Source organism: Vidua macroura, chromosome 7 (assembly GCF_024509145.1).
Source record: "Vidua macroura isolate BioBank_ID:100142 chromosome 7, ASM2450914v1, whole genome shotgun sequence".
Taxonomy (NCBI): domain Eukaryota; kingdom Metazoa; phylum Chordata; class Aves; order Passeriformes; family Viduidae; genus Vidua; species Vidua macroura.
In genome coordinates, this window is record NC_071577.1 from 33,589,370 (window position 1) to 33,609,290 (window position 19,921).

Consider the following 19,921-nt stretch of genomic DNA (forward strand, 5'->3'; position numbering starts at 1 on the left):
ATAGATCTGTAATAATAAAGGTTATAATTCTGTAGTGCTTTAGAATTTCAATAGATTCCCACTTTACCACAAGACAGAGCCCTTTAAATCTTTGAATTAATTTTATACATTCTTTTGGTATTCCATTTGGGAGTTACAGAGTGTGAAATATGCACCATGATGAGAAAACAATTACCCTGCACACCTGTTGTTTGAGCACACTGCATTTAAGCAGGACTTGCAGAGGCTACTATTTTATTCCACTGTGAAATCCAAAAAGGGGGAGGCTTTAAAAGCTGATCTGATGATATGAACTTGTACTTTTATATGTAACACGTGGCATGTAGGTACCACATCACATACTGTGATAACATTAAACAAATCCATGCTAATTTTTGCTGTCAGAATGCCCATGATAAATTTTTTTCCATTTAGAAATGAGTGACTTTTGGCTCAAATAGAACTATATATGAAAATAAATAAATTGCAAACTGCAAAACCAGAAATATATCAGACAATACATGGATGTGTTGGTCACACAGAATAGAAACACAGGAGTAACTCAGAGTTTTCACTAAGTTCACAATCCGTCTCTAAGCAGCCTCTGTACTTACACTTGACCATTTATGCAGGGATTCACATGGAAAGTTGCTAATAAATCTTGTTAGTACATTCAACAAACAGAACAGGCTGAAAGAGCAGCCACAGTTTAAGCATTACTGTAGGTTAAATATAACTGCATGGAATAAAAAAGCATGTCTTTTTAATGTCTATGAAGAGTGAAGCACAGGACAGGTTTGGAAAGGAATACAGCAATATTCTTTCCTATGGTGGAATTCCTTCCTTTTCAAAATTTATTCCCATATGGAATACACAGAATAAAGGAAAAAACATAAACAATATTCTTGTACTTAATTACTCTGTCCACATACTTGCGGTTTCAAATGCCATATTGGATTCCTGCCATCATGTGGCTCATCACTGACAATAAAAATCTATGCATAGAATAAAGAAAAATTGTTGGCTCATTCAGTGTCAGTTGCTTATTTTTCTTTATCTAACAACTGGCAGTAAAATCTCAGTTTTGTTGTCCAGGCCTGTCACATCAGTACAGCCCCACCATTCTCTTGAGACGTGCTTACTCTGAAATACTCTCTTTGCTCTTGAATAATGCCTTTATGTGTCTTCAAAACTTAAGAAATATTGCTCTCCTCAGTCAAAATCATTCATAAATACTTCACCAAGGATCACTTGTAGCTTTCCTGAAGATTATTTGCTCATTTGATTTGCTGGTTTTGCTATAGCTGTAGCAATTTATTTTTATCAGGATAATGGAAATTGCTCATTTTTATACTCGGTAGTTGAAATTTATTTATTTAAAATTGTATCACAGAATGTCGTGTTTGTGTTGACATGGAAAACCTTTCACTGGTTTTCTGTGGAACCTCTCCAGGCTAGTTAAAATACTTGGACAGAGAAATGCTGAGCAGCTGGGGGTAATTTTCTCTTAAATGCATTATCATTCTCATCAGATCTACATCCCCTGGGAGCTTAAGTTAATGTTTTGATTTTGTTTGAGAGCAAATTGGTAAGAATTGAATTGCTGAAGTAAGGGACAACAGTCTGACAAGAAGGTAAATCACCAAAACACAAATTATTGATGGAGCAGGCCTAGCAGGTTGGTTGATCTAAGCTCCTCATACTAAAATACTGTTTTCCACTGACCCTCTCACTGAGCTTTGCTTTGGTCTGATCTGTTGTGAGGGATCTTGCCCTACCTCTCCTCTCATTCCACCATCTCTAACAAACATTTTTGTGTTCTTTTGTCAGCCTGCCTATCCGGGAGCTGCTTCCAGGGCTGGCTGCATATCAGATACACCACCAAATTCTTTCAGGTATTGTGCTGCTGCTGTGCATTCAAAACTAGAAATCATATGGCTTAGGGAGATTGGATCGAGTTTCTCCAGAAGGGGGATTGTGAGTTTGCAGGTCCCAAGCTGGGCAGCTCGCTGGGGGCTCCCCTGGCAGGAGAGACCCTCCTGGAGCAGTTCTGTGTCAGGAATGAGAGACACATTGGACTTTTTCGGTCTTCAGCTTCTGTTTATTATTATCTTATCAAAACTTCAGCACACTGTCTGCACCAGACTCTGTGTGCAGGAAAAACAGCACAAAAATGGCCAACAATCTCTTGTTCAAGGCCTTTTAAGTCTAATCAAAAACTAAGCTACCAATTAGGAAGTGACACCTAAATTCTTTTCCTTTCTAACCCAATAACTGACCCCTAAAGACCAGCAATGCGGATTTTTTCTACCCAATTACAAGATAACACCTAAACCCAAGAAGAGGAAGAAGAAAAAGAAAGAAGAAGGGAACTCAAGACAACACCCTATATCCTCCATCTTGAACCCATCTATAACATACTAAAAATCCTAAAACCTAAATTTCTCACCCATGTGACATACTACACTACTCTCTACAATCTCTGCAATCTATTTTATACTTCTGTGGTTTCTGGTTTACCTTGAGGCTTTGGAAGTTTTCTCCATGAATGAGGGTCAAAGTCAGTGCTCCCCAGAGCAGACAGAGAAATATTTCTGGTGCCCTGGGTTTCCACAGGGGATGTTTCCTTTCTTTCCCTCATCACTGACTTTTTGGTCACCCATTTATCTAACCAATTGGCTCTCCTAAATATTTTATCTCTGTAATATTTCTTCAGCATATATTTGGAGCTGCAAACAGGGCAAGTAATAAAAATGGTTTATAATGTATTATTACATGTTGATGATTTAAGCTGAGATGAAATACAGACTTTCAAAGTTTTGTATTTCAGTCTTCTCAGATATTATTGGTGAGTAAGGACATGGAACAAATAGTAAGTAGGGAGCAATTTGCTGAGATAATGCAAGATCGGAAATAATGACATCACTATCCTCACATGAAGAATGTTCTTTAATTTGTTCTTAAAATTCTCAAAAAACTTGAGTGTTCCATACTAGATCACTGTCTTGATTCCTGATATACAGAAGCATTCTTACCATTTCTCATGGCTGCAAGGTTGATGGCTCATGAAGATCCCGGGGCAGGATCTTCATGACTTTAACTGTGCACTTTGGTAGCCTTGACCTGGCAAATTAATCCAGCACGGCAATGGCCTGAAATCTTTTGAGAACCATAAATGGAGTAAAATCCACTCTTACACTTCTTACAAGGGGTTCTGCTAGCAATGTAATTCTTGGATAAAGGTTAATGTACTAGTTTAAACTTAATATATCTCAAACATGCTTTACATTTAAATGATCACCTTCTTCTCTGTTGATACAGCCCTGGAGATTGTCTTAACTTGCAAGCAGTATTCAATTACTGCTGAAGAAATTAGCAGATCTGGAATTAATTTCTCCTTCAAGCCACCAGTCCTGATTTCTGAGTAAGGAAATGTTCACTACAGATGCTGCCAAAACTTATTTATGTTGATATGTTTATATGTTTACAGAGGAGAAAAGGACAGAGTTTGTTCTGGAGCTGGAACTTTCCTGAACATTTGCAGAAAGGAGTGCCCTGACAATCTGATGAATACAGAGGAATAAATGTGAAATAAGCAAATATGCAGGTCAGCTGCAGGACTTTCACAACTTTAAAAACAATTTGCTGATTTGGTATCAAGTCTGCCTGCTCCCTCGACAGCCTGCAGGCACCTGACTTCTGTGAGAAGGAAATTCTCCTGCTACCCAGCATATAACAATCCACTTACTGAAATGTACCTTGGAGTGCTGACAAACTGTTCCCTAACAGTGTGTGACCATCTTTAGGTTTCATTTCAAACCCTCAAACAGCTGCTCTCTGAAACACTTAAATATTACACAGATCTCATTGCTTTAAAGCAATGCAACTTCACTTTTAACCTCCTGCATTCACACTTCATCATGCCTAATGATGTCTGCACCAGAGGTCAGGCTCTGAGCCCAGACATTCCATCTCCTTTTGTCAGGTCTTAGGGCAATTAAGTGCCCTCTTCTTCTTCCCATATATAATAATGTCGTTGCTGCAATTTACCCCTTCCTGCTAAGTGGTGCAAGGCTCCATCACAGCCTGTACAGCCACACTCTGTCTTGTACATCAGGGCAGAGCTGTCAGGTTATTAAAAGGGCTCATACCAATGCAGTCATCACAAGGTAATTATTATTTACCTTGACCACCTGAGAATTCAACACTCTGTGCTGTAGAATTTTAGGCAAAATTTTAGGTGTAAAATTGAACAGTGTGGATGGTCCAATGAGTAATAAATATAAGTAATTCAGCCAGAGAAACACAAGGAGAAAATAAATGCTTCAGGAGATCTCCCTGCTTGGTTCTGGGGTTGATAAAGTAGAATTTTTATGATGGAAATAAAAAGGCAATGAAAATATAGTTTAAGATCAGGGATACTGTAAATCTTATGATTAGAAATATTATCTTATACTTTCCCAACTATGAAAATTTTATTACTTATTTAATCAAATAAATCAACTCAATAAATTTTGCTACTTGCCACTTTTTTATCCCTTTCCATGAAAAATCCTGCATGGTTTATAAAAAAACCCTGTGACAACAACTTTCTGTGTGAAAAGTGAAAGCAAGACTTCTCCCATGGGAACAATTCATCTCTCAAACATCTTGAATTTATGTAAACAGAGCTATATGACATAAAAAAAAATTTAAAATGGGATATTCATAAGAAGGCAACCCCTGATCCCTGTCTTATTCCTTTCAGCATCCTCCTGTATATCACTTCCACAGATTTCTCTCTTCACTTCTAATTGGTTTTCCTCTACTCGCTTTTAAATCTCTGACTGTTATCCCCAGCTCTTTGTCCCACTTGCAGATGAAGTACAAGGTGGGTCACTAAAATGGAGCTCCTGGCTTTCTTACCCAATCCCTCTTGCTATGACAGGCAGAATTTCATATCTTTTTAGCAACCACATTAACAGAGGAAAATGAAGGCTGCTTAGGCAGAATCTGCTCTTTTGTGCTAGGTTTTAACTATAACTATTGCTCTTTCTCAGATGGTGCTGACACAAAACACTTTTCCAAGGCTTCATCGTTTTAAAAAAAAGCTGTTTCAGACAGATTTTCTAAGTATTATAAAATAAAAATAATGAAAAAAGGTAATCAGCCTTCTCCTTATTTATCTATTCCAGTACTGCCTCTGTAAATCACACACTTCAGCTCCAAAGAATGTCTCCAGAAAGACAGGGTAGCTCTTAAAACTCTCCACAGTATCAGAGGTGAAGAGAAAAAAGCCTGAATTACCTTTATAGCCTCCTAAAATTTTGCATCAGAGACTGCATTACTTATCTTTTCATGACAGGAGTGACACAGCAGCTCCCTGCACACGGCAAGCACACCAAAATTCCTGGTAGCAGAGAACTTAGATGGCAACACACACAACCACAAACTCAACACATCCTGCCTCAAAAACACTATTAGGCCCTTCATAAGCACTTACACTTTATGTAAATGCATGACAAAGTAACACTTTTAACACCTTTTCTGCAGTGAAGGATTCCTGAGGCAGTCATGGAAACTGTACTATGTGAAGTTAATTTTTTTTTTTTTAATTGGCAGCAAAATGAGTATTTCTTTTGAACTGTGTGAGAAGCACGGGCAAAACCAACACAGTGCAATTGGTGTGGTGTGCAGGCCAAATTTAAAACACTTGTACCAATCCATTCACTGGAAAAAAGATGTGAATGATCTGATATCTAAGACATATCAATCATGGATTATCTGCTTGCAATCATACACACAAAAACCTAGGGCAATGGTGAAATCTACACTTATCATTAAATTTTGTTTAAAAAAAAAAGAAATCTATATTTCTCTTGAAGTTAGAGAAGTCAAAATGTTTACAGTTTAAAAATAAGCTTACTCTGTAATACAAGAGTCTCCTCATGTCAAATATGGAATAATTTTATGGTAATATACAATGAAATCACAGAGGCTGATATGCAGAAAAACTAGCTAACATTACTTATTTTTAGCTTGTGCCCTCTAACATGGCATTCTTCAAAATTTGTAGTTTTACTGAGTGTGGCTACTCTTAAGATGAGACCAGCATTAAATAAAATTGAACTGTATTGTATCAGAGAGTGCAGGAAAAGTGAAAACACCCCATGCCCCCACCCCCAGTTAGCAGAATTTGCCCATTCCCTTGATTGGGGTCATGATCAAACAGGAATGTCCTTAAGCACATATTTATAACTTTTCTGCAGAGTGACGCATTTAAACCAATATTTACCTCCTGCTCTAAATCTGGGCTGTGTGCACTTCCAAGAAGACATAAAGCAAACTTTTCTTTAATTTTATGCAGGCACACAACAGTATTTGCTCAATTTCAGTCCTAGGAAAACATCCTTCTTCAGATGCTGCATCTCAGGCTGCAAGATCACAGACTACACGCCATTTATTTGAGTCTGGAGTATAATTAGAGGATAATTAAAATTCTGGAAACTCACATATTTCCTGTTTGGTTTGGACTTTTTTTTTTTTTTTTTGGTAAAAAAGGACATATGAAGAGTTTTAGCAGAAGTTCTTCCTTTTCTAACATACACTGCAACTTGTTCTCTGGTTTTTTTTTGTTTTTTTTTTTTTTTCACCTAGTGAGTTAAAACCTTTTGAGAGCAAGAGAACAGACATAGCAGCAAATTTTGCTCCAGGGAGATCTGGACTCTCTGAATGAACTTAATTCCCTTTTGTCCTCAGCCAATAATGACAAATCAAGCGAACAGGGAGGAAAAGAAAATCTATGTACATTTGTTCCTGCCAAACTGTGCAAGAACAATGATGTAAAATAATTTGAATCCCTCAGGGAAATGTGTTAGATCATTTGGTTCTTTCTTCCACCTGGTACAGGTTCATCTCTTTCAACTTTTTTTCAGAACTGCTGCACAATCCACTTTCAAGGATCTCAAGTCAAAGTGTTGATCCCACTTTTCAGATGCTATCCAACACTTCTGTAGCATTCCCAGAATAACCTGGTTTTATTGTTGCCACACAAGGAATTGGGAATAGGAACTGCATCTGTAATAATGCATGTGCAGCATGTGACTTCTGTGCAATCAAACCCCAAGCTGACATCAGCTGGAGTCAGACCCTTTGGAAACAGGAAAAAGAAAAAACTACCCCAATCCAGGAAGAAGGAGCAGCTGATGAGACTGTCAAAAGCAGAAGCGAGCAAGGAAAACCCATGCTGTGGTGGATGTGTCAAAACTGTGATGGATAAAGATAAATCAGATCTCGGTACAGGGGTCTATGAAGGATGAACTAGGAAAGGAAGCAGAGGATGAGAGACAGGAAACCAGGATAGAGGAGGTCCTGACTTAGCAACACTCAAATCAACACAAAATCAAGAGACAGAACAAGAGCCTGAGGAAAACTCAAGCACCCAGATCCCTGTGATGGTGACCTGGCACCACGCTGCCTGTGCTTTAGAGTTCCTCAGTAAGTACAAGTAGTTGCCCTCAGCTAGATTCCCTTGCCTTTAACATCAGTTGTGAGCAGACTGTGTTTCTGCAGGAGAGTCAGCAGCCTGCAGCTGTTGGACAACAGCGCAAGGGCCAAATTTTCCTCTGAGTTACAGATGCAGAGCAGTGAGGTAAGATACACATTTAATGTCACTTATGTAGCTGACATGTCCTGCAAGTTCTAATTAGTCCTCATTTGCTGTTCTCCCAGCTCATGGTCAGATTTGTTGGAACTTCTGCAAAGCAATTCTTCTGCAAAAGGAAGACAAAGAGATGGGTTCATTCACAAGAACAGACTTTGCCAAATGAAGAAGGATACTGAAACATCTCTTAGTATTCCAGAGTGGCAAATGAGTGAGACATGAGCCAATTGGTTTCTCAGCTATATCCTCCCATAAAACATTGGCAAAAAAAAAAAAATCACTCTAACCCTGTGAAGATGTACTTAAACCCTTCCTTGCAAGTTAGCTGAAACCAGGACAGTATCACATATGGCAAAAGTTAAATAAATGGGCTGTCTTCTCACAGGAAATTACACTGTTCACCATCAAGCAGGATGTTAAGGAACATGAGCTTCTCCCCTGCAGAGGGATAATGAACCCATATCATTCCATTTATCATAGCAAAGAATCATCTAAAAAAGTAAGTTACTCTGCAGGTGTGCTCCTCTCTCCAGATTTCCAGGCAATATCAGAGCACACTGGCACACATTTTCAGTTTCAATGGGATCAGAGTACAGATAACATATTCTTCTAATATATTAAATCTATCAGCTGTCATTTCCCACTTACTGACATAGCCTTGAAAAGAAGTATTTTATAATTTTAAGAAACATCAAGCTCATAGCTTGCTTCCTACAAAGGCCATTTCCTACCTGAAGGAGGAGGTCAGAAGCTGGTTTGACTTTCTGCTGGAAAAGCACACTTAAAGTTCGATTCTGTTGTTCCAGATCAAAAACTCTCATTTTCAGCTTTATACATTCCTCCCTCAGACCCTGCAACACAAGGGAAAACAGTAAGATTAGAAAGCAGGTAACAGAAGCACGTAAAAACTCTAATGATATTAAGAAGAAATAAACACACAACTTTTAAAGTAGTATAAATCGGAAAAATGTGCTACTTCATTTTCTCTGGTTGTTTGATCATCCATTATAACATTAAAGAAAATCTTGTCATGAAGAACAGTAGCTACCTGGCACCTCCTTTCAGAGTTTTCTGTTAGCATAAAAATGACTTTGCTAGCAATGTGTTCCATCTTGCAGCTGACAAAAAGCATGAAGCAGCAATTAATAGATGGATATTGTAATAAGCATGAGCTAAGTAAAATGCATAAGCTACACCAAGCCAGGAAGAAGTTCAAAGTGGCACTGTGCCTTCAAGGTACTCCTCTGAAATCTGATCCCCTCCTTGCTTTTTCTGGAACAACCAAGTCAGCATTGCTGTGCCTGATGTGGATGGGCTGTGTCTTCCCAGACACCCCAGGATGTGCCCAAGTGGGCAAGAAGGCCAGTGGCATCCTGGCTGTATGAAAATAGTGTGGCCAGCAGGACCAGGGCAGGGATTTTCCCTCTGTGCTGGGCACTGGTGAGGCCACACCTCAAGTGCTGTGTTCAGTTCAGGGCCCCTCACTAAAGAACAACACTGAGGAGCTGGAGTGAGTGCAGAGAAGGGCAATGGAGCTGGGGAAAGGTCTGGGGCACAAATGTGATGAGGAGCAGCTGAGGGAGCTGGGGGTGTTTAGCCTGAAAAAAAAAAAAGAGGCTCTTTTCACTCTCTACAACTCCCTCAAAGGACATTCTAGCCAGATGGGCACTGGTCTCTTCTCCCAAGCAGCAACTGATAGGACAAGGGGAAATGGCCTCTGGAATGGCCTCCAGGAGAGCTTTAGATTGTACAGTAGGAAAAATTTCTTATGGAAAGGGTTGTCAAGCATTGGAACAGGTGGTGGAGTCATCACCCCTGGAGGGATTTAAAAGCTGTGCAGATGTGGCACTTGGGGATGTGGTTTGGTGGGCTTGGCAGCACTGGGTTAGTGGTTGGACTCGATGATCTTAAGGGTCCTTTCCAATACAAGCAAGTCTATGATTCTATGAAAAAGATTTAAAATTGGCCATTAGAAGCAGAGGTGAAATGTAAAACTAGTCAAACCAATAATGTCTTTCAAATACAGATAATATCTATCTCTCTGACTGTCTCTGTCTATATCTACCTTGAGTGTAAAACCTGCTTTTCCTGGTCACCTGAAGGAACTCAGGATTCTGTTAGACGATTTTGGAGACAGTGTTGAATCTGACACTGAGCTGTTCAGCAGTATTTTGTGCAGCTGCCCATTTTGAGGCAAGAGATTTTCACAAACCATGAAAGGTAGTCTCCTAATAAAGATTACATGTAAAAATAATAAGCTGCAGACATATCTCGGTTGGTTTGTTTGTTTTTTAAATTTATATCTCCAAAATACTTACCATTATTTAAATTTAGGACATTTGCTGCCCTGTGGTGTTGCCTAGCTCATATTACTTTCCAACATATGAAGGTGCAGAAATATGCCTCAGCACCCCCACATGCTGTCCTGTCAATACCATTAACAACATGATGATCTGGCTTGATGAGAAGACAAGTCAGAGGGGGAAATTGTATTCAGATGTAGCTTAAATTCTTGCCTACAGTTGCTCTAGTCTCTGCTGTAACCAGCACTGAGGTTATAAGAGGTGAACACACAATAAAATATGTTCATCTTGAGACTCCCAGAAAACTGTAAACATCTTTTTATGCATATGTATCAGATTTTATGAATACTGGATGAATGCAGTTATTCTCTCCTGATGGTTTTATAACATTTGTTTTAGGTGGCTGTCAAGTGGCTGTTCAGTTGAAATTGCAAGAGCCTTCCAACACGACCCTCAAAAAATCTTGAGGCTGATGATTTCTAAAGCCCTGAAGCTTTGTTTCCTCTCAGTGAGACCTCTTATCCCTGGTCTTGTGCAAGAATCTCTATTAGTAATAGAGACTGCAAGCATCAAGGCCCATCATTATCTGTCTTTCACACTCAGAGAATTTAAAGCTAAGCCTTGGCTGTTACAACAGTGCTTAACATTTCAAGACTACTAAGGGCACTGAACAGGAAAAATGTTTCGCAGAAACTAACAGTGTAGAAAAAAATTAAATCTTAGCAAGGCCTCTGCCCCAAACCTTCCTATCTTACAGTTTTAAAACCATAAGATTTATGTTTCAAACTTCAGAATTTCTGTAAAAAAATGAAATATAAGATAGTAGATTACCCACCCAGATGCTATAAACCCTGCCAGTGGTAATGCCACACATAGCCCAGAGGAGAAATGAGGCACATAAAAGTAGCAGTAATCTGGTAAAATAAAGTCTGAGTTTAGAAACTTGCAGTCCTAAAATTATCAATTAATACAACTATCAAATGTCTGAAGCATATAATTCCTCTCCTGTGGGCAAACAACTAGCTATTAAGGTAGCAATATCCCAAATATTTAAAGTACTCCTAGGGTTTCAGTATAGTGATATCTGAGCATCTCTGTGGTCTTGCTTTATCCCTTCAGTGCGAACTAGAATCGCTCTTCTCCAAAATGGGATCCAATGCCCTCAGTAGAAGTTCCAGACAAACACTGCTCTTCCTCTGAACATGCTTCTTTCTGCTTTAATTAACACTTAATTAACTTATTTTTTATTTAATTGATGAAAATGGAGAAATGGCTTTCATATAGAACCCAGAGTAAAAAGAGTAATCTCCTGAATACACTCCTATGGAGGAGATTACAAGAAGTAGACACACAGGTCACAAAATGATTCAATTGAATGGTTTAGCTCAAATTTCAAGCTGCTGATCCAGGTCTTACATGGAAAAAAAAAAATTTAAAAATCCAGTTCTCAGCAGTCCAATCAGCTCATGCTATATGAGAAGTCTTTGGGTAGAAGGAGAAAGAATGGATGTTTTCAGTATTATAGCATACAGGTTTGCCTCAGTTAATTTTGTTGGATGTCTGACTTCTTACATTTCCTAGAGGCAAAATTTTCTATTATTAAGTGGTAGAAATCCACAGAATTTTGCTACATAAAATTGTGAAATTATGCTGCGTGGCTAACTCAGCACAAATTCAATTTAACATAGTTTCTCCAGTCACATCAAAAAAAAGTCTCTCATGTTAGAGAAATTCTCTATGTATTGTAACAAATTACATACTTGAAAAGTGAATGTTTAAGACTGTAATTCCATTTCAAGGATTCAGTGACATTGACAAATCACTCAAGCTTTGCTCACTCAATTTGTGTCACCAGAATCTCTCAGTGGGATCGCAGTCCTTCCACATCCCGGCAAGCACACAGCGCTTTACTCCCTACATTACAGCATGTACTTAATTTAAGTGAAAATTAGTCCTTGAGGGATGATTTCAAATTCACAGCAAAGCCCACGGAGTGTGTGCTACTGTACAAAATCACTCTTCTCCCTTTTGTGAAAGCTCTCAGCTTTTCTCCATGTCTTGCTGTGCTCCTGACGTGTGTTATCTCTCTGTGGCATGACTGACTCTGTCTTACTGCTCAGCTGCATGATGGTAGATTTATCTGTTTACCAGCTACTATTTGGGTTCTGATATCTACCCTTTTGGGACTGGTGTGAGGAGTGCAATTTCCTCTTTATTGTACACTATTGTGTTCCTGTCTTTTCTTATAAAAGGACTTGTATGAACGGTGTCAGGAGCACTATACAGTTAATATTCATTAGCATTTAGAAAAGTACCCTCTTTCCTCTTTCTATGGATATTAAATTAGCTGTTATTACTCAGTAATAGGTAAGCAGCTGTTAAATCCCATCAAGCCTAAGTAAATCACTTTATTAAATGTATTGGGATCTCTTTTTATTGTATCCTTAGGAACTCCTTGGTTCCTATGGGTTTGGAAGGATTAATTACTGAGGAAGTATGTAGTCATCAAAATGTCTGACACCTTTGCAAAGGAAATCAGCAAGCTCCTCTCTCCATTTGGGAAACAATCAAAATATTCCCAAACTAGAGATTAATATATTGAGATTAACCCTCTGGTGAGTATTTCACTACATACAGTTTTATAATACAAAATGTGTATGAGGTTTTTGTGTATATTAACATGAAAAAATACCTCAATTTCCAGTTAAACTGTATTGAAACACGTATTTGGGATTTTTTTAGAAAATACCTCAAGTTATATTTCTAGCAGGTGTCACAGAACAGCTCTGCAGTCCTCTGATGATGCACAGACCCTACTCCTACGTGTAAACAGAGAAACACAGACAGACAGCAGCCGGACAAACTTCCCTGGAGGTTGTGGCTTGCACAAATCACCTCTGAGCTGCAACTTCCAACTGCTGGAAGGCAGTATCCCTCTTCCAGAGTAAAAACCTTTGTTGTGCATCTAAAAATCGTGGGATGAGCAATGACACTTTCAACCCAGCCTGTCCCCACTGCCTCCATTCTTCCCTTTGCAGAGAGTATTCTGAATGATGTCCTGCTGGGCAGAATGATGTCCATAAAGGGAGGTTTTGGAGCTGGTCCTCAAAAACTATTTGCATCTAGAACACTTCTGTGCATGTGGCAAGAGGTTTTTTTTTTATTATTTTAACTTTGTGTTTCCTGCTGCATTTTAAGAACATTATTACTTGTCCTGTCATTAAGTGTAGACAAGACAGTTTATATTCTCCTTTGCACTATCTGCTTTAAAAGACTGCATTTATGTCTCTTTCCGAATCATCTTTTTACAAATAAATGATCCAAAGCATTTTAATAATGCCACATCCATCAAGTGGTCTAGACGTCACAAAGAATCATTCCATGAATATTGAAATACTCACAGCTTATTGTTATAGAACTTTATATTTTGTTTGTCTTTCCCTCTTTCTCTCCCTGACAAAATGAAATCATGGAATCATGTTTAACTCAAAGACCACTTCAGACATGACTTCAGATCTCTGTAGAAGTCACAGTGAATCTTTTCATTGTGCCAGGTTTGCAATTATCCTACAAGTGTTTTTTCTGTGCAGTACTTCCCCTGCTTACTGAATGTGTGAACATAGTTTAAAAATGTATACTATTTAAGAATATATACATATCTCTCAAATAAACAATGAACATCTGCAAGCTTTAAGTTACACTGAAAATACCGAAATGACAACTTACCTTTTGAGTAAGTAGAGCCTGAACAACCTGATTAGCCACCTGAAAAAGTAAAGAATTTACATATGTTATCATGTGTGTGTATGCATAACAATACCTTCTTCTGTGGCCTGTCCTGCTTTCAGCTAGGGCAGGGTTTATTTCCTATTTCCTCTCAGTAGCTGTTACAGTGCTGTGCTTTGGATTCAGAATGAGAATGGTGTTGATAACACACTGATGTTTTGGTTTTTTGCTAAGTTGTGTTTATCCTGAGTCAAGGACCATTTTTTTAATCTTGTCTCATGCTCTGCCAGTGAGGATGTTCACAAAAGAAACTGGGAGGAAGCATTGCTGGGACAGGTGACCCAAACTGGCCAATGGGAAAATCCACACCGCAGAATGTCATGTGATATAAACTGGGGGAGTTGCCAGGAAGGTTTTATGCTGATTCTTTCCTCCATTCTATTGGATCTGAGCAAGCAGCTGTGTGGTGCTTAATCTCCATTAGGGCTTAAAACCATGACAGTCCTTTTTTGGCACCCAATGTGGACCCCAAAGTGTTAAGGACAGATCTGACCAGAGTGAGTGAAAAGACTGTTATAAACATTCACTGTATTGGTTTCACAGTTGCCAGTGGCTTTATATTCCCCCTCCCATCTACAACCACCACCATTTCTAGCATTTTCTTTATTTTTATCAGATAATACCAGTAAGAATACATGAAATTCACATCAACTACTTCTGTGCTAGTCCTCATTATAAGCAAATGTGCACTGTATCAATTGCAGCATGACATGAGGGGCATTTGGTCAACTTCTGTTGTCTTTTCATTGCAGTAGATTAAACTCCCACAGTTCTAGATGCAGCTGGTGTGCATCAGCATGGATTGACTGCATTCACTAGAGCGGATTTTTACCAGCCAAGGATGAAGGCCCGAGTGTTTTCATGAAGTTTAATTGTTTCTTGATTAAATATTGACAAAATGGTACATCTATCATGACAAGCAGGAACCATAAAGTGCCACAGAAAATTAAAGTACCTACTGTCATCGAAATGTGGTTGGAAGGATTCACCCCACATAGCATAATTGACTTGAATGAGATTACACACCATTGATTAGTAGAACTATATATTCAACAGGGAATTTTTGAAGTTATTTATCTTATACATCCTTTCTAATTTATATTTACCAGCAAGGATAGGGGCAGTGAGGTGGAAGAAGGAGGGAGAGAAAGAAAGACTGAGGTAAGATTTTCTGTTGGTGCTAACTTGAAGGTTCAACACCATATATGCACATGTTATCACACTATGTACTGACTTATCAGTTTTGTTCCTACATTTAGGCAGAGCAAGTAGAGATGTGTCTCTTAGAAAAAAGAGATTTTTGATTTGGTTTTGGTTTACAGAAATTACAGTAAAATTTATGCAGGTATCACTAAATAATCTGCATTGATTCTTGTTACTCTTGACAAATTAAATAAAACCCCCACCAACACTGACGTAAACTCAGTGGGGAGCAAAGAGCTGGAGAAGCTAATTCACTTCTGCAAATAATTTAGTTTTGCTAGATACAAAAGCTACATTTAATTCATATTCATAAAATTGCCTAGTATAAAATTTTTTTTCCAAGCCAGTCCCTAACTTTGGGGAGCCTGTGGAACAACGCTCCGAAAGAATAGCTCTATACCTGATTTAACAGAAGACACAGACTAATATTAGAACAGTAATAACCAACAGAAGTAAACATGCTAGGGTTTGAAAGCCCATGTGCCTTGCCCTGCAGGCTCTCAGGCTCTCTATCCAACACTGCTCCTTCTGGCAGGTACTTCAAGGTCTGTTTGCTCTACCTGAAAATTGAACAAACCATAGTGAATACATTATTTCTTCACTTTCTGACACAGAGTTACTTTACCAAGGAAGAACTAAAAGGTTCTGTGAAGTGTGCACTAGTCACTCACAACAGCATAGCCTACAAAATGACTCCTACAGCTTTACATATTGTACCGAGGAGTGTAAATGGCATGATATTCCAAAGGGGAAAAAACTGAACCTGCTGATGCATTTATGACAAACTTTCCAGCTTTTGAGTGAAGAGAGGCATCTAAATGGAAGTACCTGCCAGTGATCCATAGCTCCTATGGAACTCAATAAGAAAGATATGTAACCAGGTCCTTTAGAAAAATGTGGCTATTTTTTTCTATTATCTAGCAACTTGGCAAACTGTGTTATTACCATTCAAGATTTTCAGGTCTGTATTTTTGGTATTCAGCAGGAACAGAGGTGGGAAGCCTTCAGTGAAATGTTCTGCAGTTTCTAAAATTAATTTAGCACTCAATAAGTGGAATCATAGCCAAATGCTTGCATTTCAAATGAGGTTGCCATTCTACTCCTACAGCATATGGAAATAAGCTGCTAAACTCAACAGTCTACTTCATTTTAATTTACAGGTATCAGGAGACACCATGGATGTGAATGAACACCATGAACCAGCTCCACAAAACTGATAGTCACAGCTACCAAAAACTGTGGTAACTGAGATCATTGAAGGCAGAGGAATTGACTTCTGAGGCGCAGAAAATGTGAAATTCTCACTTAGATGAGACATAACTGTGGCTCAGTCCCAGTAAAAATCAGGCTGTAAAAGTACTTGACCTGTGATAACTGCAGTTAATCAAGGTGAAACAAGGAATAGAACAGAGCTGGCTGGTTTCTTGGTCTGCTGTTCTGCAGAAGGTGACACTCCTTGCTTTCACACTACCTGCCTTTCCTCTGAACTTAATAGCCAAGATCTTTAGGTGATGTTTCCTTTTCTGGATTGCAATAAAAGAGATAAAAGATCCATCTTTACTTTTTCCTTAGGCAATTATGTTTACAAATATATGTCATAACGTGGTCTTAATAGAAAAGGTATAAAAAGAATGAATCAAAGAAAAGAGACCCTAATGCAACATCTGTTATGCCTTTTACAAGTACTGAGATTTTACACAGCTGCCTTTAATGTATAATTCCATATGCACAAAGACATTTCAAGTGTACTAAAATAAAAGATTTATCTTTTATTCAAATTTTAAAAACAGAATGCCTTTTTAAAGATAACTCTGCATTTTTGATTAGTTAATTCTTAAAACATCAGCAAAAATATCAACTACCCTAAGTTGCATAATTTCCTGCATGTGAATGTGGTGAAGCTTTGACAGAAATCTCAGCTGGCACAGTGATGTGAATAACCATGACACTGCCACCTACCAATAAACTGACAGCTGAATTCTACAATAGGAAACTGGGATTAAGCATGTTAACCTCAAAGCCCAAAGGTACAGGAAGACAATCCTGGGTTTTGCATTATATTTTCCAGCAACAGAAAGATACATTTATGGAGTATGTCTGAATTTAAATAAGCTCTTTTCTTATTTATCAAGTACTGGAACTTTTCAATGACATCTTTTTCCAAATACTGTTCCAAGCTTTTTACATTTACACTTCAGAGATGAACAATTATTTTAAAATCAGTGAATAATTGTTAAAATTCATAAAGGACTCTGCTCAGCTTGACCCATATGCTTTTCAGATTTAATCTCTCTGAACATTTGAGTTTCATTGAATTTTACCATGAAAATGATTACAGAGCGTGCATTTTTATGTCACAGTTGCAGGCATTTATACAATATTAAATGTAGGACATTATACGAAAGAAAAATACTATGTAAAATAACTGATTTAAGAAAAAAAAAAGGAAAAATGAGAGAAAATAATGGCAAACATAGCTTTAAAAACTCAGCTCTGGTATCTCTTTACTACAGACAGAAAAATCACAGTGGCTATTTTTACTTCCTTCATATTCAGCTTAATGGCCACCAAGAGCTGAGCAGAGAGCACGCTGTGCATAGGAAGTGTCACTTGGCTGTGACCCTGAGGGACCACGCAGGTCACACTGCCAGGATGGCCAGGTTAAATGGTGCTTGAGTCTGCCTGTGCCCAGGGGAGAGGAGCTGCAATCTGAGGCTGCTGAGTGATGAGTGAGAGATGGCAGCATTCTCTCAATAGTTATCAAATTATGTTCTCAGCCTTCAATTCCTCAAGGGCCTGTCAAGCCTCCCAGACACAGAACAGCCAGGATGTCCAGGTGGTGGCTTGGGAGGGAAGCACTCCTTGTGCATCAGCCCAGGAGAAGTTCATTGCACTCACAACTAATTTGACTACAGAGGCAAAATTTTAAAAATTTAAATCATGGTTGTAGTAGACATTCCCATGTTTCAGTGGCAGGCTCAGCTGTCTCAGGTTGGGGTGTGATCACAGCCCTGTGTTCCCAGGAACAGCTCTGCTCCTCACTCCAAACCTGCCAGGTGCCCCTGAGGCAACGTGGGGCTGCAGCACACACAGATACACGGCTGCTCCTGAAATACATCTGCTCCTAAAAACACTGAAGGGTTCTGAGAGCCAGACCAGGGAAGGGCTGAAGAAATTCTCACTTTCAAGAAGAGGGGCTGGTGTAAGATGAGCTACAAACAGAGTAATCATCAGACTTAAAGCCCTTAAGAAATTTTACAGTGGAAATATTTTCAAATATTTTTAGTTTAAAAAAAATCTTTATGGAAAATATTTTATTTGCTTAAGATCTCCAATAACAATCCTGTCTGGAAAGGAGTTTTTGTTATTAGCTAATTAAATTTCTGTCTCATCTCCTATTCTCTTTTTTGTTACTCTAAGGAAAGAGGGTGAGGATGTGTGATTTCCTGTGCAGCTCCATCAAAGAAACGTGCTCAGGTGGACACTGACCCAGGACTCCTGCCAAATTTGCAACTATTAAATGAGGTTTTCTTGCCTCAGTCATGGGCAACAACTTCTTCACCCCAGTGACCAGAAGGCATTAGGTCCAAGCTTGTGTCAGCTGAAACAATGCTGGTTACAGTGCCTATGCCAAAGTACTGTGAAACACACAAAAAAGGAGCAAAAAACCAGAGAAGCCCAAACCCACAGGTGGTGAGAAGCACTTTCTCCTGGAAAAGTTAACACAGTGAGAGAAGATGGACACAGCTGTGGTAATACAGAAGAAACTGAAAACAGCCAACATAATGTTGAAGATAATGAAGTTCAGAGCATAGTTTGATTTAATTCTATGATCTTTAAACTGAAACAGTGTGTGAAAAAAAATCCTGGGTCAGAAATCCACCATCTTACTGCAAACAGAATAAAAGCATGTTTTCTGTCCTTATAATCTGCATGGAGTGTTTTGCTGAAAGGGACATTTACAGTGCTTCACTCATTTCCAAAACTAATTATATAAGCAGATTTTGTCCTAGACAATCAGGAAACAATTTTAAGTCAGGCTCTGTAATTTAAAATGAAGTTAGCAATTATATGGTAATTTCATCCTTATCACCAAGATATCCATGCATGGTTTGAGTGTGCACTGGGAGTGACTCAGGCCACTGCAGACAAAGGCTCTGCTGTACCCCAGAGCATGACCCAGGGGGAAGGTGTATCTGCAAATTCCCTGACAAAAATCTGCCACAGTGGCAAAAGAGAGGATTTGCTGATGAAAATCTGCACTAAACTGCAGGTTTCTTGTACCAGAGCCATATTGCTCAGCCTTCTAACACTTCAGCAAATGCCAATTAAAAATGTAAAAAGCTGCAGTGAAGACTGGAATTGTCATCTGCCCTGAGTGGTTTGCTTGCTCACGCACTCTTTTCTCCAAGGTACACCTGGGGTTCTTGTTTTGTTTGCATGTCAGCTAATTACTTATGCCATGACACATCCTTATTATGGAATGGGTAAATGATTTCTACCAAGCAACTCCTGGAGCCACTAAGAGCTTTCAAACTGCTTTAAACTCTTGAGGCATGTTGGAAAGCCTTATTGGGAGGAACAAGTGAGCATCAGTACTTGTGTGGAGAAAGCTCCCTGCAACAGGAGACAGTAGGCACTTCTGGAATGAAGGCATGGCTGGAGTGCTTGGACAGAAAGTGAGGGGTGAATTATATTCCAGCTGTAACTGGAAGCTCTGATCTAGCCAGCAGCTAGGGGGAAAAAAACAAACAAACAAACAAACAAAACAAACAAAAAAAAGCAGCATTAAAAGCTGTGTATGTAACCCTAAGGGGGAGCTGAGAGACTCAACTCCAGGGTTATGGAATGTATCACATGGGAAACCTGAGGGATTCCTGATGGGAGAAGCCATGGGCACATGTGATCCACTTGACAGAAAAGGAGTGCACAGCACCTGACAGGCAAATTGTAATCTCCTCTTCCTCATGAAAGCAAGCCAGTTTATGCATTGGTCACAAGGGTATCA

At 38.9% G+C, this 19,921-nt stretch overlaps 1 protein-coding gene across 1 annotated transcript in view; it reads right to left on the minus strand.

Moving 5' to 3' along the window:
• The window catches only part of NCKAP5 (NCK associated protein 5), a 347,717-nt gene that overhangs the window by 74,244 nt on the left and 253,552 nt on the right, over positions 1-19,921 (minus strand). Inside the window, exons 9-10 of the mRNA XM_053982988.1 lie at positions 13,651-13,689; positions 8,353-8,472 (exon numbers count right to left, since the gene is read on the minus strand). Of these exons, the coding sequence (XP_053838963.1) occupies positions 8,353-8,472; positions 13,651-13,689 (159 nt within the window). The remainder of the gene's footprint in view (positions 1-8,352; positions 8,473-13,650; positions 13,690-19,921) is intronic.